Source organism: Phragmites australis, chromosome 12, assembly GCF_958298935.1.
Source record: "Phragmites australis chromosome 12, lpPhrAust1.1, whole genome shotgun sequence".
In the NCBI taxonomy this organism is placed as follows: Eukaryota; Viridiplantae; Streptophyta; class Magnoliopsida; order Poales; family Poaceae; genus Phragmites; species Phragmites australis.
The window spans coordinates 27,320,653-27,345,754 of NC_084932.1; the positions used below are offsets into that span (position 1 = coordinate 27,320,653).

The window sequence follows — 25,102 nt, forward strand, 5'->3', positions numbered from 1 at the left end:
GCACAACATTTATATCATTGAGACTACTAGGCATCCCAAAGAAAGCATGCCATATCCATAAATTGTACGACGCAACCGCCTCCAAAACTATGGAAGGCTTGCGAGTATGGCCCGTATAAGCGCCATGCCATGCTTTCGGATAGTTCTTCCATACCCAATGCATGCAGTCGATGCTCCCTAGCATCCCGAGGAACCCTCGCCGCTCGCCTTCGCCCAAGAGGCGAGCAATATCTTCTACAGTGGGAGCCCGGAGATATTCATCAGAGAAAAGCACAACAATAGCCTGGACAAACTTCCTCAAGGCCAGCATACTCATCACCTGCGTCGGAACTGACTCCGTACTCTAGTTGACGGATTGCCGCAGTCATTTTTTGTAGGGGGCTTAGGCCGAGCTTCCCGGTTGCATCCCTCCTCTGCCGAAACCATAGGTCATGCTGCTCCACAGCGGCCACTATTCTCAGGAACAATCAGCGAGTCATCCGAAACCTGGTAGGATGAACTTTCGTTATTACAGGACGCTACATGCATATGTGGTGCATTTCAAATATGACCTTACCTTCGCCGGAACAGTGCATCACCGTACACTGCACCCACCAAACAAGATCAGCGAGGCATTTGCGCAATGTTCAAGTTCCATCAATAAATTGCACACACCACGCAAGTTTTTGGACCCTAGGCACATTTGATTTCTTTTCATAAAACCAACTACATTTAATAATTGCAATAATCTCTACATCATATTTGGATTTTTTTCAACTCTCTTCTTTTATAATAACATCGGCATTACTGATGCCGTACTTTAAAAAAAATGGATTTTTTCTCCTTCTCCGTTCTAACACCATCTTACTATAAATATCACAAAGTGGGTGCGATGGGTGTAAATGGCACACTAACAGACTATAAATTCAGACATCGACTCATTCATGATAGGTAAATAGTAACTACCGGTTTGCCTACGAAGCAGTTCAACCAAATTTCTTGCCATCATAGTGTGTACTTTTGGCTCGTTAATGCACCAAATGAAACACAAGCAATGGAAGAACAAGCCATCACAGCAGTAACAATCACTACCGGAGACGGCTTCTTTGCCGAGTGTCCCAGACTTTGCCGCGTGCTTTTTATCGGGCACTCGGCAAAGAGGCTATTTGCCGAGTGCCAGCGAGAAATAACTCGGCAAACATCTGGCACTTGGCAAAGAGCCTATTTGCCGAGTGCCACAGAGAAAGAACTCGGCAAAGAGGCTATTTGCCGAGTGCCAGAGAGAAAGAACTCGGCAAACATCTGGCACTCGGCAAAGAGGCTCCTTTCCCGAGTGTCATTTTTCGACACTCGGCAAACCCTATTTTTTTCACTTTTGAGCAAGTTCGTGGAGGCTATTTGCCGAGTGCCAGAGAGAAAGAACTCGGCAAACATCTTGCACTCGGCAAAGAGGCTCCTTTCCCGAGTGTCATTTTTTGACACTCGGCAAACCCTAATTTTTTTTTCGCTTTTGACCTCCAAACTTTTCTGCTCCAAGTTCGTGGAGGCTATTTGCCGAGTGCTAGAGAGAAAGAACTCGGCAAACACGTGGCACTCGGCAAAGAGGCTCCTTTCCCTAGTGTCATTTTTTGACACTCGGCAAACCCTAATTTTTTTTCACTTTTGACCTCCAAACTTTTTTTGCGCAAGTTGTCACGTACGATGCTTGCAATCTGTCCGAGAAATGTGCCACATTGGAACATGGAGTACCAGGTATTGTATGAGGACTGCAGAAAAAGTTTGGAGGTCAAAAGTGAAAAAAAATTAGGGTTTGCCGAGTGTCAAAAAATGACACTCGGGAAAGGAGCCTCTTTGCCGAGTGCCAAGACGTCTGGCACTCGGCAAAGAATTTCAATTTTTTTTAAAAAAACCCCTCTTTGCCGAGGGCCAGATCGGGGGCACTAGGCAAAGATTTTTAAATTTTTTTTTAAAAAACCCCTCTTTGCCGAGTGCCAGATCGGGGGCACTCGGCAAAGGGGGGATTTAACCCCCGGCCCACACACACCGCACACACGCACACACGCACCCGCCAGCGCCAGCGCCGCCGCCGCCCGCGCCCGCGCCCGCGCCAGCCGCCCCCGTGCCAGCGCCGCCCGCGCCCACGCCAGCCACCCCCGGGCCAACGCCGCCCGCGCCCGCGCCCGCGCCGTCCGCGCCAGCGCCGTCCGCGCCAGCGCCGTCCACGCCCGCGCCGCCCGCGCCCGCGCCGCCCCCAGCGCCGCGCCGCCGGAGCAGGAGGAGAAAGAGAGGAGGAGGAGGAGAGGAGGAAGGAGGAAGAGAAGGAGGAGGAGGAAGAAGGAGGAAGGAGGAAGAAGAAGGAGGAGGAGGAGGAGGCGCCCCGGCCGCCGTTGCCACGTCCCCGACGCTTCCCCAGCCGTCGCCTTGTCCACCGGCGCCCTGGCCCCTTCACCACCACCGCCCTACGATGCCCACTAGGTATGCCATACCGTCGTCATCGTCGTAGTATTACTAGTAGTTGCGGTAGTAGTAGTGGTGGTAGTCTAAGTAGTCGTAGGAGTGGTTGTGACATTGTTATATATATGTGGTTGGATATAATCTTGTGCATGTCGGCCATCGTGCCGTTCATATATATGTGCATGTCGGCCATCGTGCCGTTGGTTTTCTTGCAGGTTTTGGAAACCTCACCGTGCAGGGGAGGTGCTGCCGAAATTTTGTATTGACAGTTTTATGTTTCTTTTTTTGCAGAGAAGAGCCAGTCGGAGCGGCGCCGGAGTACCTCGGCGACCCCGATCGCCTTCCTTGCCGCTGCGAGTCTGCCTGCACCGCGTCACCTCGCCACTGCACCGACCCGCCACGGGCGGGTGATTGAACAAAGATGGTGGGCGGTGGGATGAGGAAGCTAACGTCCTTGTACCGAAGGACAATGACCGCTGCACCGGGGGAGAGTAGGAGGAGGAGCAGCCACAGGAGGGAGTCGTCGCCTGCCGCCCCGTCGCGTGAGGAGGAGGAGGAGCAGGTGCCCCAGGAGGACGCCGAGGAGGCGCAGGAGGACGCGCAGGAGGACGACGAGGAGGCGCAGGAGGACGCGCAGGAGGACGACGAGGAGGAGGCGACAGCAGGGGGTTCCGCTTCCTCTAGTTCGTCGAGCGTCTACTTGTGAGGTCCCGCGAGCCTCCCTCAGCGACCGATACCTCGTGAGAGACGCCCGCTGATTCGACCCGAGGGGGAAAAGTAAGTAACTTTAGATGTTATCACTACTTTATATGATATGTTGAATATCAAAATAGAAATTGGACGATTGTTAATCACTTGGGCAGGAACTGGACGATTGTGGCGAGTGGAGGTTCTCACACACGCCAAGTCAATGGCATCCTCGGTCTTCTGTGCAAGGAGCACTTCCCTGGCCTGGTTGAGTACGCCGGAGTGACGGGGCCGGCCTACTCGTTTGACCATTATGCCGCCGCCCCCGATGCTGCAGATCGGGCCCGCAGGGTATTCAACAACAAGGCGGAGCGGGTGAAGCAAGAGCTGTGGGTAAGTCTTCCTCGCACTACATTGCTCAATACATCGTATTTATTGGACATTCTTGAAATAATGAATGGATACATCGTGTTTGTATGCAGGATTTCTTTAGATGCCAGGACGGACATGAGGCCAGGGCGGATGCGGTGGCTACCAAATGCTGCAAAAAACTCGTCGTGGACATGCATTACGAGGCGCGCATCCAGGCCGTTGTAACTTACCATGGGACCATCGTTGGAACGAAGGTCACCAAAAGGGACGCAAGAACCATGACGCTGACCCGGGACCAGCACCTGCAGGTAAATACAGAACATTAATACTGATTCCTTTTGAGATTAAGTAGGCTTAATTTCATCTTCTGATATGTCATGTACTTGATGGCCTGTAGATGATTCCTTATTGGTGCGCCGCGCATCCCCAGTGCTGGGAACAGATGGTGGACAAGTGGTGCTCACGCGAGTGGGAGGAGACGCACAACTTGTGCTGGGAGCGGCGTTTGATGATGCCAGGTGTAGCACACCATCAAGGCAGCCGCAACCTCAGCGGATACGCACAAACATGGGTACGTGAATTCATTTATTTATTCTAACGCTCAATTCTGCATGATTTCTAATCATCTTGCTGTTTTTCTCGCAGTCGGCGTCACATGGTGGCCAGCCTTGCTCCATCTTCAAGGCATTTGCTATGGCCCACAAGGGCAAGGCGACGTCCGACGTCGACTACAACCTGGAGGACGGGCCCGAGGCGTACAGCAATGCGACCGTCCACAACCGCCTTAGTGAGTACACATCGATGGCAAGGGAGGTCCATGGGCCAGAGTACGATCCGAGCACCGAGGACCTTGATGGAGAAGTCGTCATGATGGTGGGAGGAGGCAAGAAGCATGGGCGATACTGGATTGGCGACGGCGCAATCGACTCGGCCGCTACTCCCAGTCTCTCCCAGATTCGAGCAAGCAGCACGAGCACAAGCCCGGCCATACGACCTCGGAAGGACACTTCACACCACCGGGTGGAGGCACTCGAGGTTATTCCTGGTTTATTCGTCATTCATTGGTTTTTTCATACCTTTCCTTTGCATTATTGTAACATTAGGGTGAATATATTGTAGGCCCAGCTGGAACAAGAGAGGAGGATACGGGAGCAAATGCAGGCGACGATGGAGGCCGAGCAGCGGAGGATGGTGGAGATTCTTCAGTACATGCAAAGTATTGGCGCCACTACGGGTGTAGCTCCGCCACCTTCGCTATTCGCTCCACCTCCACCTCCTCACTATTCTACTCCTGTGAGTATAAATGTTTTAGTTTGTATGTTCATGCTTACGGTCAAACCTAGTGGAGTATGAAAGTTTTATTCATGTATGGTATATATTTATCTTGTCTCACACATGCAATCTCTTCTCCTTTGTGCAGAATCAATCGGCGGCATCGAACGATCCTCATGCTTCAGCGAATCCTTCACCAAATCAGTTTCATTGACCATCTTGGTGATGATACTTGTGGTTGTTAATGGTACTTCTATTTGCAATTATGGTTGTAGATGATGGAGCACTTGGATTACTTGTGAACTTATTTGTGATATATTGTGAGACATGTGACGTTTGTGATATATATGTGGTGTTGGTGATATATATGTGCTGTTGATGATATATATGTGATGTTGGTGATGTTTGTTATATATATATCTGTTTGTTTGGATGGGATGTCAAAAACAAATAAAAAAGGCTGTTTTCAGTCACTTTGCCGAGTGCAATGGCCATGACACTCGGCAAAGTGACAACATGCTTTGCCGAGTGCAAAGGCCATTGCAGTCGGCAAACATCACAGATTTGCCGAGAGCCACGGTCCAGGCACTCGGCAAAGATGGCCTGTTTGCCGAGTGTCCTCCCGGTGGCACTCGGCACAGACGCCACCTTTGCCGAGTGTTTGATTCACTGGCGCTCGGCAAAGCGGAGACCTTTGCCGAGTGTCAGATTAGCACTCGGCAAAGCCTTTGCCGAGTGCCCGATAAAGTGCACTCGGCAAAGAGGTCTTTGCCGACAAACTGTTTACCGAGCGCCCTTTGCCGAGTGTAGCACTCGGCAAAGCCTTTGCCGAGTGTATATCGTCCTTTGCCGAGTGCCTGAGGCACTCGGCAAAGAAGCTGTCTCCGGTAGTGAATTTCAGAAGTAGAAGTTCTAAACCCTCATCATGTGCTGGTGTGTTTCTCCGGTATTCCTTTCTAACAATTTTTCAACATTATATCTCACCCAGCGTTTTGCCTTTTTCTTTAGCACAAGAGATATATATATATCTGCAATTGCAAAATAAAAGGGGTGATATGTGCGCAAAAAAGTTACTATAAACCAAGGCCCATGTTGCTATCAGTTTTCTATGTGTGAACATGCTCAAATCATTCCACATACGAGATTAAATTAGGATGAACTGATGGATAAGCTACTGATGAATTTGTCTTCTTCAGTGTCACTGGAGAGGCCAGTCGGCAAGCCAGCATTTTAGCTTGGCAAACAAGGTCCGGATAATAGCAACCTTATTTGGTGAACCTTACAAAAGTTACTGTATCCCATTGATTATTCCAGAGGCCTTACATTCACTCCAAGTGAATTGAGTATTGACAGCAGATAACCCTGTTACAATCAGTGTCAATGAAGGTTCAAGTAATCTGCCTCCAGATCCTTCAGCAAATATTCTTGAAGATCCTGTGACAGAGAAAACAACCACTGATGAGGGCAGTTCTAAACTAACTGAAAGTCTGAAACCATGACAAAGTTATATGTACAAACAACGCCTCCAGGCTCTGTACTGTGATTACTCTTATTTTCTATTGAGCTACGAAATATTGTAGTATGATGAAGAACTATTGAACTAATGGCAAAAATCCAAAATTAGACAACATACGGTACCTCATTTACAATTTACAACATATCGTCGTATTTACAATTTTAACATCCGTATTCGGCACCTCATTTATCAAAAATTGACTTTCAGTACACCGTACGCCGAAAAAACACGGGGCCGGCCATATTCGACACATGAGGTGCTGAATATGGCACTGTAGTCCATATTCGGCACCTCATGTGCTGAAAATCAGTTGTATTCAGCACATGAGGTGTCAAATATGGGCTACAGTGCCATATTCGGCACCTCGTGTGCCAAATATGGCCTGTACCAGCTGCGGACACTTTGATGCTGTCATTTTATGCTAGGAAGTGATGCATCACGTAACACTTTGTGCTTGTTATTTTATGCTGGAACCGGCTGCGTCATGTAACGTCCGCCGACAAAGACAGAAGAGGCGTGTTGCCATTTTATGTTTGAAACTCTGTTATATGGTCACTTCGTGTCTAAAGATAGGGTCAGGATAGAGATGTTGTAATTTTATGTTTAAAGCTCTAGTCATTTCTTGTCTAAAAGCTAAGTCAAAACACTAATGTTAGCAATTGCCAAGTATCGATAAAATTAGAAATTATTTTCTAATTTAAATGTATATTTCAAAATTCTTAATTGACCATGTAGTCTCAAAAGCTGTGAGCAGCCTTGACACTTAGCCATGTTTGAAGATGCACAATTTAAAATATAGTAGTGGTAATATTCCACCTTGTATCATTGATCTCAAGATGTATAGTGAATAGCGCATAGCTGTTGATTACCTAGATCATCTCAAGATGGTGGTAAAAAGTGGCGATGTAAACTAGTGAAAGAATGCCAGTTCATGCTATCAGGGTAAGATGGTTGTCGTCGCCGAGGTGGTGATTGGAAGTTGTGAGGATGGGTATAAGCAAATCCACCATAATCTTCAGGGTCCTAAGTGTCTTTCGGAGATGGAGGCCTCGGAGGGAGGGGTCGTTGTGGCATGAAATTGTTGTCCTCATTGTCATCTTGAGCTATCACAGTAGGAGCACGTCTTGTTTCCTTGTTGGTCGTACGCCATGTCGATGTGGTGCGTAAACGTCCACTTGTAGTGTTTCTTGAATCTTCTCCTTTATTGCTGCTGGAACGTTGATGCATTGGTGGCATGAAATCATCATCCTCATTGGCCTCGTCATTTTCTAGTTGAATAGTAGAGGGCGCCCTTGTACCCCTAAGGTTCGCTGATCTTCGTCGTCTTCTACGCGAACTAGGCATCACACCCCCCACCGAAGAGCATATACATCACCAAGAAATTTGTGATTTCTTTGTTGATCAACTCAGTGTCTTCCGGGATTGCCTAATGCAAAAGAGGAGCATTTGAATCAATGGAAAAAAGATAAGCAGTGTGACCAAATAGAAAATGATGAACCTAGATATGGGATGCATACTGGTTGGGCAACATCGTCATTCTTCTTTGCCTCATAGAGAAATCTTGCACAGAAGGATAGTCGGTTAGTTCGCACACCATGAGATACATTTGACGTCGCTCATGCAAGAGGGCCCTAAGGTTGTCGGTGGTTACATGTTGGAGCTGAGCGGTTAATGCAGAACAGAAGGGTCTCGTATACAATTTGGACACAGCTTGGATTAGGTTGTTCTCCTTAAAGGGATCATCCTTCCATCTACGTACAACATGCAATGAGACATTTAATGCTATATCGATCGTTGTAGGTGTCAACGAAAAGCTTGTACTAGAAGATCCCACCATAGATTTATTGCTCCTTGACTAAACTATTCTGGCTCTGAGCACAAATCCCTCATTGTTTAAGAAACATTAAATGCCATAATAATATGTAATAATGCTTAATAAATAAGTCATAAATACAGTTATATACCATAATTATTTGACAAATATTAAATAAATTAAAAATAATTACATTAACAATGATATCCACCGCGAAAGGTACTCCCAGTACGTGTCGTCATCGTATTGTCCAACAGGAACGATGATATCCACCGCAACATGTTCATGATTTTAAAAAACTTTCTTAAGAAAACTCCACATATATAGAGGAAACGGTGATATACAAGCATATGAAATTTTGAGGTCATACCTAACTTCGTTTGCGAAATATGAAGTTCACAAAAACTAACAAAGAGTGAAGAATAAGGCAAACAATGTTTCTACTATATTTTGGCCTATTTCTTGACTCTTTGTAATTTCATATCCGCAAGGAAATTGCGTTTGGACTAAAATTTTATATGCTTTTTATATCATGATCTCTTCTACATGAGTGAGTTTTTATGAGAATTTTTAAACTTATAAACATGTATTAGGGGGTTTGCACGATCCCATGAGTAAAGGGTTTGCACCGAATACTTTTGCCGCTTAAAGACTCTCTCCGTTTCAAAATATAAAGTGTATTAGGGTTCAAAAATATCAAACTTTGTAAGTTTTGATCTATAATTAGTAAAATTATGCTCATATTTAGTATAAAAAATATATCAATAGATCCCAATTTCACATATCTTTTAATATGGTGTTAGTTTTGTATCAGTTGCTAGCATATTATAAGAAAAAATAATGATCAAAGTATACTTTAAAAGATTTTTTCAAATCCTAGTACATCCTAAAAAAGAAATGGAGGGAGTAGCATTAATTGAAAGATCCCACAATTTTGTTATTTACCAGTCCATCAACTATGGATGCTTACGGTGTTGCTTGCGATTATTTTGCCTTGGGCTCCTTACCCGTCCATCACTGTGTCACCATCGAAGCTCAGGGCTGCTTTGAGAGAGTGCACGACAATGACAGAAGACCTTGATAGCGGCAGAAGAAAACCGTCGATAGAGGAGGGAGGTGGACCAGTCCATCAACTATGAAGAGGGCACCAGAGTTAGCTGCAGATGGGCGTTCCCTGGGCAGTGGCCTCCTAGGCAACGTGGTGAACAACATACGAGGGGGTGGTGCTCTCCCAGCCTCTAGGGTGGCAGCTTTGGAAGAAAATTATATGAGATCATGTGTTTAATCAGACCGTTGGATCGATAAGAAACAACGTGGATCAAGATCTTACAGATAACTTTCTGTGGAGGGTCTTATATGATTTCCTTTCTGCTTTGAGGGCAGCATGGAGCTCCCCAAAGGCAGCATGCAAGGGCATGAGGCCAAACCGTCAAGAGGATTAGAGGCTAGACAACGCTTTGGCACTAAAGGGGCTGTTTGGATCACTACCTATGGTTACCCTACCAAAGATTGGTTTGCCAAGGGATTTTGGCTGCCCTTCAGCTCCAAAGTTTGGCACGCCTGCAGAAATTTAGCAGCGTCCAGCTACAGTATACACAGAAGCGTTGTCCAGCCGCGGCCTCAGTTTAGTGCAAAACAATTTAGATAATAAGTAGGCATCACATGTCGTACTTACAGTTTAAACAAAATTTTGCATGATTGCAGCCGAAACACCATTTTTCTTTTGATTTTTTGGTCATGGTCACTAATTGGTATGCGGTTGCAATTCAAACATCATTCCGTTGACCATGTTTTGGCATCGCTCGCATTTTGGCATTATCAAATTTTGGTAAGACTGACATGTGCGACAAGCGATAAGTTTACTGCAGGTGGAGGTGCGCAATAGAATGCGCGCGACCATACTACACCTGGGACTTAATGCCAAAACCAAATCCATCATTGACTGAGAGTTCCGCATATATAGTTTTCCGCATGCATTTGATATTGGAGTTGTTACTGACTTTTAGTTAAACTTGATATTGAAGTAGTAAGTTGCTACCCCTATCTTCAAATATGTTGATATACCCAACTGTCACTGAAACTGCTACGCAACTTTTTACTGAAGTTGCTGTATAACTTCCACTAAAATTGCTACTTCACTTTCAGTGAAGTCACAAGCACTAGAGTCATGTAACATATATAGCGACATACGTATTTTTTATTGATAAATATAGTGTGTTAGGAGTCATGCGTTAACGTGAGCACATGACACATTGTTCATAAACTAGCTATAAGATCTACTACAGAATAGCAACTTTGTATGTAACTTGCAAGTAACTTAATGCATAAGTTACTACAAACTTTATGTATAATTTACTAAGTAGATGCATGTGTAACTAAAGCATATGTAATATGCATTTGGTTTTGTTAACCTTGTAGATAAAATGGTGGAATTACTACTACAGAACTGATCATAAGTGTCGGCTCGTCAGTGTCAGTTCAGCTAAAACCAGCACTAATAGAGTATCAGTGCCGGTTCGTATCAAAACCATACATCCACGTGTCTGTTCAGCTAAAACCCATCACTGATACTATGAGTGCCAGTTTTTAATACTAACCGGTATTGATGCTATGTTTGGACCTAAAAATTTATTTCAATTGGGTTTTGGCTCATCGGTCTCTTTTTCACGTCCGTTGTCCGTCGGATCTCTCCATTCTTATCTCTTCGCGACTCGCATCCAGCTCTCTTCCCATTCTCTCTGTCGCTCTTACGTCGATCTCCCCTCCCCATCTCCTTCTCCATCCCACAGCGCCGTAATTTGCCATCGAGAAGTGGCTCGAGATAAGCGATGTTAGCCACAACCAGGCCAGCCTGCTCTTCTCTGGGAGGCCCGAGTCCCTGGCGCTGTGCCCGCTCACGCCCTTTTTCACCGAGCTGGAGACGCGGCATGTCGACGACAAGTGGAGCGGGCTGCTCGTCATGGCGCTCGATCGGGCTGGAGCTACGACCTCACGTGCAAGTACCTCGACTGCAACAACAGCTACCGCTTCATCACCGGCTGGACGGCGTTCCTCCAAGAGAATAACCTGAAGTTGGACGGCGAGGGTAGGTTCCCATGCGGCGGCCGAGCGCGATTTAGCTTTCAATCCCCTTGACTCCTTATAGATATGAGCTATATATTGGAATATACTTAGTCTGTAAACTTTGTGGATTGAGATTTAGGAGACTTTGGACAATTCTTGATGGGGATCAAATGTATTTTTGTCTTGAGACTTTAGTTCTTGATGGGGAAACTTTGTGGATTGAGATTTGAGTATGGTGGTGGCGGCAGGAGCACAGCGGCGGTGGCGGTGACAGGAGCAGCAGTCGAGCTAGCTCTTTTATTTTTTTAGCTCGGGAACATTTTTTAGTGTTGGTTGGAGGCACGACCTGACACTGGAAAAAACTTTCAGTACTGATTCTAGACCCGGTACTGATAGTCAATACTGAAATTATTTTTGGCATTGATATACTGTTTTATAGTAATGAAATGACACTCGAAACAGACACCCGATGAAGAAATTATGAGTATTTGAAGTAACTACTATAAATTAATATAGCAAGGTAAGTTATCTCTCTGGTATGTAAGAGGACGTTGTCTGAAAGCAACATGTGCTTGGCTTCTACTAGAAATTTTTCTTAATGACACGGTTGTTTCCATGCGGATCAAACATCGTGCAATAGCTATCGATACGTACCGTACCCGGCACACTGCTGCACGCGGCTGGCCTCGCCGTCAACCGCGGGTTCTGCTTTTCTCTCCACGTACAAGGTGGGTTACTGTGACAGGACGCCTACGTTCCAAACTTCTAGAAAAGATTGCTTTCCCGTTTCCTCTTCACTCATCTCTTCTAGGATATCATCGCTTTGACACCTCCGTGTCCCTGTACAGAACCACTATGTGCGTGCAGTCCTTTTTTCGACTTAACTGCGAAGTCCTATCACGCGGATAGTTTCCGCGGTTGCTATAGACTTCACTGCTTTGTCACATGTTCCAAGTCTTCTTGCGTGTCTAATTGTCTTATCACCCTCAGTTTCCGAGGTGTCCCTCTCACAAAGTCTGCTATCAAGTATTTCGTTCGGTCCCGATCATTTTACTGTCGATCGTCAAATTGCATCCATCATCTATACACCATAAGACAATCAAACACATATCTTTAACTTCAATTTTAATTAGTCCATAATCGAATGTAATTTTGTCTCGAGACTTTAGTTCTTGATGGGGAAACTTTGTGGATTGAGATGAGTCGATTTGAGCATAGCGGCGGCGGCAGGAGCACGACGGTGGTGGCGGTGATAGGAGCAGCAGCCGAGCTAGATCTTTTATTTTTTTGGCTCGGGAATATTTTTTTAGTGCCGGTTGGAGGTACGATCCGACACTGAAAAGAACTTTCAGTGCTGGTTCTAGCCCGGTACTGGTAGTTTCTGACTATCAATACCGAGTAAAGAGTGCCGGTTGAAAAATCGGTACTGAAATTATTTTTCAACGGATACTGATGTGTTGTTTTACAGTAGTGAAACTGATACCAGAGGAAGAAATTATGAGTATTTAAAGTAACTACTATAAATTAATATAGCAAGGTAAGTGATCTCTCTGGTATGTAAGAGGACGTTGTCTGAAAGCGACATGTGCTTGTCTTCTACTAGAAATTTTTCTTAATGACATGGTTGTTTCCATGCGGATCAAACATGGTTGCTAAATTTTTGATCAAATTTAACTAAATTTGATGAAATTTGACTAAAATTTGTTCCAATTTGATTGGGTTGGAATTTTGTTTATATCTGAAATTTCTAAAACTTTAGCAAAATTTGGTTCCCTGGTTGGCGGATACGGATACGAATCGGATATATCTCGAATTCAGATATCCACATTTGAATCCAAATCTCGAAAACGAATTCGGATATATCCATTTTAGTATCCATTTCAGATACGAATACGGATACGAATATCCATATTCGTATTTTAACGAATACAAAATCGAATAATTCGGATTTCCTGCTATCTATTTTCACCCCTATCTAGTATATCATCCCTTTGACATCTCCGTATCCCTGTACAGAACCACTATGTGCATGCAATCCTTTTTCGACTTAACTGCGAAGTCGTATCACGCGGATAGTTTCCGCGGTTGCTATAGACTTCACTGCTTTGTCACATGTTCCAAGTCCTCTTGCATGTCTAATTATCTTATCATCCTCAGTTTCCGAGGTGTCCCTCTCACAAAATCTTATATATGGTCACAGCCGATAGAATTGTTTCACAAACTCTTTCTTGTATGGTGTTGTGTTGATTAATTCCTGGTGCGACTTCCTTACTGCAACCCTACAACTAGCTCTAACTCCTCCAGGTCGTGATTTCCTCTACGCTCGCACTACAAGATTGAATGATTGATTATATATATGCATATGTACTAATATATATATATCAATTTCTCTTACTTTCCGGGCATGCAGGATAATCGATCTACATATTGTTTTGATCGATCCTAATGGCAGAGATGGTGAGTTCCGCAGTGGTCCAGGAGGCAGTTAGCCAAGTCCTATCTAGCATGAGGGACAAGTACGAGGGGAAGTCAAATGCAAAGGAGCACATGGAGAGGATGGAGATGGCGCACATCAAGCTGGAGGCCGCACTCGAGACATCCGACAAGTGGAACGTCACAAGCGCGCCATTGCTGCGTTGGCGGAGCAAGCTCAAGCGCGCTGCGCAGGAGTGCGACGACACACTGCGGAGGTGCAAGCAGCGCTCTCAAGGAGAAGAGGAAGGGACGGAGAACGGGGTAAGGAAGCTCACCTTTCCTAAACGGATTGCTCACACTGCCAAGTCGTTCGTTTCGTCCATCTTTAATCGCGGCGACGACGAGCTGAGCCGATCCACCGTTCGGCGATTCGAGTGGTTCGCAGACGGTGCTAGCGAGTTTTTGAGATATGTGGAGCTTGGTGGCACACCACGCCAATACATGTTCTTCGACCCTCTTGTGCGCCATCTTCTCGCAGGCAAAGAAACAGAGTATAGCTTTGTTCGCGGGGACCAACACCTCTCGTTTTTTCTCGGGTCCTTCAGTTCTCCCGAGCATGGGATAGAGGGTGGGCTGACATTCTTCCTCGAAGATGGTAATGCGCCAGAGAATAATTTCATTCTTGATCTTCACTTTAGACTTTCCGAGAGTACCGACATAGTTGGGGTTGTAGTCAGATGCCTGCAGCTGTTTACGCCTCACTTGAGGTCCACTTCTGAGACTGTGAAGACAAAGCTCACCCAGCTACCAACGCAAGACTTCTACTGGGCGCCATATATTGATTCAAGCCTTAAGAAACACTGGAACAATCTTCACAACATATTTTGTAAATGGTTTCGGCCAGATCCGCTTTGTTGCCAGCAACATGATCATCGGCACATGCAGAGCTACGCCGGTAGCAACACAAGCTCATCATCAGAATCATTTCCATGTGATATATCGTTGGAACCAGTTACCGAAGTGTTTTTGCTGGGCCACGTCCCACTGTCACCTGGGTACAACAAACAGAGGGCGGTCGTCGACGGCGAAACATGCCCGGTGAGAGATGTTCCATACCTGAAACTGGGAGGACTCTTCTCGCCCCATGCTTCTGCTGAAGATTTGTTGCCTGCAGTTGGGGGTTCAGCGACAGAGATGCTCAACGGGGAGGCCGCGCAACGTGGCTTGTATGCAAACATTTCCTTTGAACAGCTGGGCGAGATCATGCTACCCAAGGCGGTAGATTGCCTTTGCCAGAATGCGGGAGCGACCTCGTATCAGATGCTGTGGAAGTCCAAGCACGGCGAAGCATACCTTCGGGTCCAGAAGACCGCATGGCGAGCAACCAGTCGGAAAGGTAGGGGACGAAACCGTCTGAAACGGTGGGGCGGAGTGCGCCGAGGAATCACTGAGTTCCTCGGCTCGTGGGTTGCGCACGCGCCTGCCCAGCTGCAGGGCTCAATCTTAGACTGGATAAAAAAAGAATCAGTAATGCAGTTAGCACTTGATTAGAAGTAGTTAGTCTACCAACCTGTGCATCTACACGGGCTAGCCATTTCAGCAGACCGTGTGTATTAAAAGAGTCGGTCTAGTTGTTTGTTTGTTGACAGATTTTTGTTTCAAAATCTGTCATTTTTTTTTCCAATTATATAGCGTCACATGGAGAATTTGAATGATTTTTTGTGCCAAATATATCAGATTTTTCTAGACCGAATTCAATAATCTTAACAGATCGGCCCGCAAATTATAAACAGATTCACAAACTAATATGCTGATCGGGCTCACACAACACAGATAGATAAAATCGTCCTATATACAGAAAGAGTCACACAAAAAATGCCTACATAAACACAGCAAACGAGTATAAAAAAAGCCCATAGCAAAAAATGAAAACCCCCAAAATAATACTCCTCCCTCTCCTGGCTGCGCACAAACATAGTAAAAAAAAAAAAGCTTCACAGCAATGGAGGAAGAAGAGAATAGAATGGAACCTAGAGAAGATGACGATACAAAGAAAAAAAAAGTAAACCAAGTTCAATTCTACAGCACTGCGCCAATTCAAGTACAAATGTACATCACAGAGATAGCTATTCAAACTGAATATGTGAAGTAACCATATAAAACACTGAATCTTTCTCTATGTATGAAACACAAATAAAGCTACATGTATATTACATAATCTTCTCTCTGTTATAGAACAGATAAAGGAAGACATGAAGACATGAAGAATATATCACACAGATAAAAAGCTACATGTATTCCACTGAATATATGAAGGAAGACATGAAGAATATATCACACAGATAAAAAGGTACATGTATATTATAGAATAAATAAATATCATAGAGATACATACACATAAACTAAAAATATGAGGGGAGACAAGAATAGCATATTTCAGATAAACAAAAGTGAAATATAACAGATAAAGCTACATGTATATGACAGAGATATGTATACTTAGATGCACTGATAGACTGAAGGTAGAGAAATACAGAGAGATTGAAAGAGATAAAAAGAAAAATATATCTTATACTATACCCCTATATAATACACCAGTTCAACTCTTTTTTACGTCCACACAACTTTTGACATCCACACAGATGATCATTCCTCTATCCACCCCGATCTGTATACGCGAAAAACCTACTTCCTCAAAATGAAGCGCTCAGATTTCTTCTCCTATTACTTCATCAAATCCTGAAGCCTAAAATACCCGGTTCGTGCAACGCTCACGGGCCTAATCGTTTCGCTCCTCTCCGATTCCCGAACATGCCGCTCCTCCTCTCCCGAGTCCCAGACGCGCCACTCCTCTCTTGACTCCCCCACGTGACGCCTCGGCTCCACCGGCCCGAGCCCCATGACCACCAGTGCTCCTCCGCCGTTGCCAAGCACAGCAAGGCACCCGTCCACCTCGTAAGCGCCCATCGAGTCAATCCGCCGTGGAATCCGCCGTTGCGATCGGTCTCTTAATTTCTCCTCTCTTTTTTTCCTTGTTCTGTTTTTGGATTGCTGATGCGTCTCTCCTTGATTATGAGAGATGCTGACCTTGAATCGGGCATATCGAGGCCTGATTTGGAGGCTGTCTCGAACTGCCCCTGCCTGCTTGTTCCTCTCATCATCCTTGCGATTGTTCGGGCCAGTTAATTGATCGGAACCACATGCGCAAAGATGAAAGATTTCCTTTTTCTAGCAAGAAGTCTGTGATTTTCCAAGCTGTTCTTGAATCGCCGTACATCTTTTGCTCCCGTGTGTGTGATAGATGATTGTAATGATAGATAGCCACAGAGCCATGAGGGTTTTTAATTTACCTTTTTGTACCTCATCTGCTTCCCCTACCCCACGTCGAGTGTCGAGATCCCTGCTGAATCAACTTTCGCGTGATTATTTTTGGATTTCTAGATGTTCTTGCATTGGCTGCCTTGTATTGCTTTGAAGGTTGTAGCTTTATTCTTCAAGTAATCTAATAGAGATGGTGGAGATATCATGCACTTGGACTCCACTCCTTTGGATGTGAGTTCTGTAGTTGTCAGAAAATTAGATGCAATCATGTAGTCTTTTTTTTATAAAAAAAAAACTTCTGCAGAATTATGATATGCTTCTGGTGCATTCAATTGATTATTTGAAAGAAAAATTGAGTATTATGAGCCACTTTCCAACCGAAGTTACCAGCATCAAGGATGCCTCAATACAAGTGTGAATATATGTACACAGTCCGTAGCATTGTAAAGGCTCTAGACCTCATTTTATAATTATGTATCTCTGATGTTCTTGCATTGGCTGCCTTGTATTGCTTTGAAGGTTGTAGCTTTATTCTTCAAGTAATCTAATAGAGATGGTGGAGATATCATGCACTTGGACTCCACTCCTTTGGATGTGAGTTCTGTAGTTGTCAGAAAATTAGATGCAATCATGTAGTCTTTTTTTAAAAAAAAAACCTTCTGCAGAATTATGATATGCTTCTGGTGCATTCAATTGATTATTTGAAAGAAAAATTGAGTATTATGAGCCACTTTCCAACCGAAGTTACCAGCATCAAGGATGCCTCATTACAAGTGCGAATATATGTACACAGTCCGTAGCATTGTAAAGGCTCTAGACCTCATTTTATATTTATGTATCTCTGATTTTCTTGCATTGGCTGCCTTGTATTGCTTTGAAGGTTGTAGCTTTATTCTTCAAGTAATCTAATAGAGATGGTGGAGATATCATGCACTTGGACTCCACTCCTTTGGAGGCTGTCTCGAACTGCCCCTGCCTGCTTGTTCCTCTCATCATCCTTGCGATTGTTCGGGCCAGTTAATTGATCGGAACCACGTGCGCAAAGATGAAACATTTCCTTTTTCTAGCAAGAAGTCTGTGATTTTCCAAGCTGTTCTTGAATCGCCGTACATCTTTTGCTCCCGTGTGTGTGATAGATGATTGTAATGATAGATAGCCACAGAGCCATGAGGGTTTTTAATTTACCTTTCTGTACCTCATCTCACATTGGAAGATGCTTCCCCTACCCCACGTCGAGAGTCGAGATCCCTGCTGAATCAACTTTCGCGTGATTATTTTTGGATTTCTAGATGTTCTTGCATTGGCTGCCTTGTATTGCTTTGAAGGTTGTAGCTTTATTCTTCAAGTAATCTAATAGAGATGGTGGAGATATCATGCACTTGGACTCCACTCCTTTGGATGTGAGTTCTGTAGTTGTCAGAAAATTAGATGCAATCAAGTAGTTTTATTTAAAAAAAAGTTTCTTCTGCAGACTTATGACATGCTTCTGGTGTATTCAATTGATTATTTGAAAGAAAATTGAGTATTTTGAGCCACTTTCCAGCCGAAGTTACCAGCATCAAGGATGCCTCATTACAAGTGCGAATATATGTACACAGTCCATAGCATTGTCAAGGCTCTAGACCTCATTTTATAATTGTGTATCTCTGATTAAAAGAGCTGTCCTATTCTGGATCCTGTTTGGTAACTGTACGCTGCTGACATGCGGGCCCAGCCCCACGCGTCATTGGCGTGCCATTACGGCAGAGGATCCGCGTCACGTGATTGAAGACGGCATACATCTCATACTTTTGCTCCTTTTTTGCACTTTCAGGGAAGAGGGGATAGGCTAGAACACCATTGGACTGTGATGCCACGTTAAAGATTGCCCTAGGAGCAGCAAGTGGAATCGCACAGATTAGCAATTTTCCAGTAATATGGGCATGCCGAGCGGAGGGCGAGCTGCATTAAGAGACATATCCAACCACAATAACAACGACACAGGTATAGTGCGATGTCTGCTGGTTTGTACTTCGTTCATTTATTGATGCCTAGCTATATATGTGAAATACTTTGTAGACATGAAAAAGGTTAATTACAGTGTTGTTTCTTAACATATTCACTTTATGCTTCTAAACTTTGTAAAAATTATGGAGAAATTAATAAAACTCTAACTGAAGTGAAACCAATTTTAAAGATCCTCTTAAGATATACCCTATATAAGAAAAAATTGTGTTTACATGTTAAGCTTTTCCTTAACATGAGTTAATAAATGAGCTGCACACTTCAAGTTTTTCTTTTTCTTTTTAAACTTCCTCCCTATAGAATATGATGCAAACGATATTATTTTTGAAAACAAAATTCACAGAAGTTCTTAGAATTATCTCTAGTTTTTTAGGATTTTATCTGATTTTTTATTTTTAAAAAAAATTTAAATTCAAATTTGGTAACCGATCGATTTATATTATCGGAGCGGAGTGGTAATATCAATTACCGCGAATTTCGAGCAGTAACCGACGAATTTGTTAACCTGGATAGAACGTCCCAATCTTTGTAGGTATATATGTTAACAGTATTTGGGTGCTCTCTTCATTCAAAAAGAAACAATGATATCAGTCACATCAACCCGGACCATAGGATCGTCTCATCAAGGAACAAGGTATGGAGCAAAAGATTATTGCCATGAAAAAGCTGAATGATTGAAATCCATAGGATCGCCACGAGCCCAGCTCTGGCAAGTTTCGAGCTATGATCAGGATTCAATTTATCGACGGTAACCGGTCGAAATTTGCGGTTACCGAGCTTACCGCTCCAGTCCGGTTTCAGAAACCGAACGGTAACCGAATTTGAATTAAAAAATTCAAAAAAATCTTAGAAAAAACTATAGACAATTCTAAGACCTTATGTGAATTTTTTTTTCAAAAATAATGTCGTTTGCATCATATTCTATAGGGAGGAAGTTTGAAAAAAATGAAAAAAGTTGAAACGTGCAGCTTAGTTATTAACTTATGTTAAGGAAAAGATTAACATGCAAACACATATTTTTCTTGTGTAGGAAGTATCTTAAGGGGATCTTAAAATTGATTTCACTCCATTTAGAGTTTTATTAATTTCTCCATGATTTTTACAAAATTCATAAGCATAAAGTGAATATGTTAAGAAACAGCACTGTAATTAATTTTTTCATGTCTACTATTATTTTTCCTTCATAAATCATAGTATAAATAAACTAATAAAAGTAGTTTCACTAATTTTGGAGGTGTGATGGGTCAGTTATGAATTAATCTAGTCACAACACATTTACACAATCCTGCATGTTAAAATAACTAATTTATGAGTTCATGTGTTTTTAAAAGACATAGGATCATGTAAGAAGACTAGCAAAATTAGTTTCATGATTTTTGGATTACAAAAGAGTAAACTATGTATTTAACTTGGTTTAACAAACACATTTTCTCACAAAAATTTTGAACTTTTTTATGAGTATAAATACTTTTATCATGTATATCATGTTATAAGGAAACCAACAAAATTTGTTTAATTTGATTTGAAGCTCAAATGAATTAGTTATTGATTTTACAAGATTGAGCCAATTTTTAGGTTTTTTTATTGAAGTTCATTGAAAATTGAGAAAACCGCTTGATAAATCAAGAAAACCGAGCGGTTACCGATGATGCGAAAAATTTGAGAAAATCTCTCGGTAACCGCAAATGAATTTTGTGCGAATCTAGCATTTTTTGTCCAAATTTCAAATTTTAGTAAATAAATTTTGTGTGAATTTCAGCTGAATTTTGAGCGATTATCGCGATAACCGCGCATTTTCTGTTACCGCTAGGACCGGTTACCGTTTCCCCAACCGTAACTAAAACCTTGGCTATGACAGACCAGGATTTCCATATCTGAAAATCAGTCTTTGTACCTCTGCTAGTCCCAGAAGGCTAACATCGTAGATCACTTTATCACAGACAATATAATTTCCACACTGAACAACATAATTTCCACACTGAACAACATTGTACATCAATTTTGATTAATACAACACTGAGGCTTAAATCCAAGTACAAACCCAACTGGCCCAAAACAAAAGAAGGTAAAATAGCGGAAGTCCAAAGCTAGCTTGGCACAAACGTGTCCCCCTAGTCATCCAAACTTCATCTTCATCTTTTATATATTCTTGTAGCCTTCATCTTCATCTGAAGATCAACAAGTGTAGTGAGTACAAAATGTACTCAACAAGAACCCTACACACTACTTCAATGTGCTACCGTTGCTACATGCAAGCAAGAGTATTGCAAGTAGGTGTTTGGTTCAATTGCATAAATGAGCATTTTTACTTTGCAGATAGGTAATCCTTTGAAAATAAGTTGAGACCAAACTATATGCCCCTTCTAAAGCTATAATCTTGACCTGATGGGATTAACACGTCCCACCAGGCTTCACATTTTACGTTGATGAACCGTTCTTGTGTCGCTAGGGCAAGGAACCTCATCCTCTAACATCCAAACCTCTGATGTACCACAAAGGCACAGTACCACACAAGTACAAGGACTCGGTCCCTTTGCAGTGTTCATGATAGATACAACTTGGGAATGCCTATCTCATCCCCCAATTGTGCCCACTACAGACACCACTCATCTCACCCTGCAAATCAAGTTTTCACTCATCTTGCCCTCGCAAACCAAGTTTTCCTTGTTATTAGTTGCAAACAACACAAAAGTTGAATCACATTTCCAAACAGTTACACAAAAACAGCTTTTGATGCAATAGTGTGATAAAAAAAAGGTCTCAATGCAACTAAGCATGGCTAAGCATGAAAACAAGCAAAAGATCCTAATGTTTATTCTAAGTGGAACCATAATATGGCACTAGACAGGTAATACTAGCAAGCAATTCAAAACAATAATTTGCATTAGCAATTCAAAACCATACATAATGTATTTTTTTTACCTTTGTTGTCGTAACTTTGAAACAACTATTTGGCATCAAGATAGCTTCAAATGAAAATGTTTTCAACTACAAAATTATAGATCTCACCAAGAGATACAATTTTTATATAAATTTTTTTCATCTTATTCCATATGATATTTTATGGATTTCGTAAGATCTCAGTACAAACTTAGATATGTATTTTTTTATCTTTGTTGTCTGAACATTCCATCATGGATTCGAGGTTCGAGATGGTCTCAAATGCAAAAAATTACAATTGCAAAGATGTAGATCTCGCTAAGATCATAGATTTACACATATGGAAGACACGATTTGTATTACAGAAGCATGATATACCGCCCCTAAAATATAGGCTGAACAGAAGCGTCAGAAACATTACACATTAGCTTGCAACGTGATTTTGAGGACCAAGATGACATTTCTAGGAAATCTAACAATGGAGAAAGTTGTAATTTTTTCAAGGAATACAATTTAGACACCAAAAATATCTAATTTTGCATATAGACATGGGAGATATCACATTTCGAAGACGTAATGTGAATTGATTGCATTGTGCCATCAAATGATGAGGTTGAGAATAATGTGTTGTAGTTAATTGGATATTTCTATGCTTGGATGATCAAAGTACGACGTCCCAAAGGAGGACGCTGTGCTGCACTACAACATCCTATGAGGCGGAAGACTCGACTAAGTAAGTAACCTCTTTCTTTTCTCTTTTCTTGATATGTATTCTTTTTGACATTTGATGTCTAGACATCTCAAAAAGTATTTGGTCATCACTACTACATAATCGGCCTTATATGCCGGTCAATCACTGTTGGTTTCTAATGAGCCGACAGTGATGGGACATCACTGCCGATTCATAAGTTGTCGGGAAAAATATGTCATCATGTCTTACAAACCGGCAACGATTAGGGGAATTATTGTCGACCGATAGATTGAGCCGGCAGTGATGTCTAGCTCCATCATCACTGCACGCTGGTTATATGAACCGACAGTGATGTCTCAGCTTTATAAAAGCGATCCTCTCCTTACCTAAGCTCAAGCACAGCAGAGAAGAGCTCTGTTCTTGCTCGGTGGAAGCCATTTTTGGTCACCTAAGTCCTTGGGGGCTTTAAAATTTTGAGAAATCCTCATGCTCTAGGTGTTCCAAGGTATGTATCTTCATCTCCAATCTATTTCTAGTTAGATTTTATATACACATTTTGCATCACCATTCAACAAGCTGGTGTCAAGAGATGGTGCCCTCTCTTTCTGAAAGTTGCCCACTGAATGCAGCCGTGCCTACACCACCTTTCAGCATCTGGTGTTGAGGATCCAGGCTTCTCTTTGAAGATGCAAATCTTCTCCCCGGTGGTGATGCAAACAGAGGAGGAAGAAGACCCCCATGAGCTGACTGTAATTTTGCTTTTATTTAAGAGTTTTTCTATAAAAGTGGTTGTACCAACTTTTGTAAACATCAGCTAATGAAATGCCAGTTCTAACCCCTTCCAGGGCATTCTACCTTAAAAAAAAAACAAGTTGGTGTGCCCGCCGAGGACATGGGTGGTTCGGCTTGCTAACACACCACGGTGCGACGTGCACCAACTGCTTCGCCCCATCGCCCCTCACGAGTTTCCAACCCCGTCGCCACCTCCTAGATCTGACGTGGCTGGTGGAATTGCAAGGGCAACATGGTGTGGTTGTGGCGGATAGGAGCTGAAGAATCACACGGATGTGCGCATGGCCAAGCGGAGCATGGCCGGCGGTGACCGCATTAGGTGTCGCTTCGAGGTAGGCGGAGGTGCACGCTGGTGCAGGATACGGCAGAGCTCACACGGTGTTGTGTGGTTGTGCAAGGGCTAAGTAGAGTGCGATGGATTAGTAACGCGAGAGAACATGGCCTCTAGCGGAGCGGGTGAGGTAGTGGCATCGGAGTCGGGGGCAACCACACCGTGGATTGTAGCGTGATGGTCATCAGATGTAGCGGTGTGCCACACATGCCGATGGAGGTGCTGGGCACCAACAGGGGCGATAGTAGGGCCAAGCGGCAGCACAGGCGTACCAGTAGCTAGGTAGGGAGATGAAGCAGTGCGATTTATTTTCGGACCGTCTCAAGCTCACTTGGGCAATTTAGATCCCGGCCTCACCCATTTTTTTAACACCCTCAACCCACTCGGTTATCCCATACGCCGCCGCCCCATCGCTTACCGGCGAGCCCAAGCCCCAGTCCCTCCCTCAACCACCTCCTTCCTTAACTCTGGTCGCGTTCACCCCTACCCGACCCACCTTCATCATCTCTAGTGGCTCATCGCCGCTAGATCTGTCACCACTGGCCGTCGCTACGCTAAACCAGCTCCGTTGGTTCCATTGACAAGCCCCACGCGCCCTAGCCCTACCCAACCACCGACCTCCCCTGCTTGCACCTCTCCAGTCACCACTGGCGGCCTTCCCTCCAAGGCCGCAGACTCTAGAGTACGCCCACGCTAAACCCTTTTTTGACAGCTAGAACCTCCTTACCTATAGCCTTCATTGGCAGCTATTTTACGGAGGTGTGCGGCATCGGGGTTCAAACCCCGGTGGGCTTGACCACACTCTTGAACCCATATTGAACCCTAACCATAAACCCTAAACCCTAACCTCTTAAAGAGAGCTCACGATCACCAGAGAAGAAGGAGATGGGAAAGAGAGGGAAAGGCAAAAAAAATCAGGTGAGGATGAGCTCCATATTTCCAAGACAAGGTATAGCAATACCGTTTATTTTTGGGTCGGGGAGGGTCATTGGGGGATGGAATGAACCCTCTATAGAGGACAATCAATGGTTGCAGGGATAGAGCATCTACAAGGGCGACGACGTCTCTAGAACAGGCTTGGGTCCTAGGTAGGGAAGCAGAAGGGGCCTACTGGACGTCACAAATGACAAAGCCAATGGCTCAACTTCTAAGATAACTCAATTGAATGGTGGCCAAAATAACTGGTGATGTGGCATTGTAACTTTCAAGAGAACGGACACTCTTTAGAAAGTAAGAGATCCCTCCAAGGTCGTGGACTCTGGTGTGCCCTCACACCGAACCCTAACCACCAACCCTAAACCCTAACCTCATCGAAGGAGCTCACCATCACCGGAGAAGAAGGAGATGGAAAAGAGAGGGGAAGGCAAAAAATCAAGTGAGGAGGAGCCCTATATTACCGAGACAAGGTATAGCAATATCGTTTATTTTTTGTTGGGGAGAGGGTCGTTGGGGGATGGAATGAACCCTCTATATAGGACAGTCGATGGTTGCAGGGATAGAGCATCTATAAGG

General features: G+C 43.7%; 1 protein-coding gene and 1 long non-coding RNA gene across 3 annotated transcripts in view; both read left to right on the forward strand.

Moving 5' to 3' along the window:
• Positions 1–2,901: 2,901 nt before the first annotated feature.
• On the forward strand, positions 2,902–3,780 carry LOC133887534 (uncharacterized). The gene is made up of 3 exons (XR_009903592.1): positions 2,902–3,210; positions 3,297–3,513; positions 3,603–3,780. It is a non-coding gene; the product is annotated as an uncharacterized LOC133887534 (long non-coding RNA).
• Positions 3,781–13,313: 9,533 nt separating this feature from the next.
• Positions 13,314–25,102, forward strand: part of LOC133886769 (uncharacterized) — a 29,092-nt gene continuing 17,303 nt past the window's right edge. The window contains exons 1-2 of one of the 2 annotated variants that reach the window (XM_062326592.1): positions 13,314–13,460; positions 13,567–15,169. In XM_062326592.1, the coding sequence (XP_062182576.1) occupies positions 13,602–15,122 (1,521 nt within the window). In that variant the 5' untranslated portion in view covers positions 13,314–13,460; positions 13,567–13,601 and the 3' untranslated portion in view covers positions 15,123–15,169. Of the gene's footprint in view, positions 13,461–13,566; positions 15,170–25,102 lie in introns of those variants that run through there. The other variant, XM_062326591.1, reaches the window with a different exon arrangement.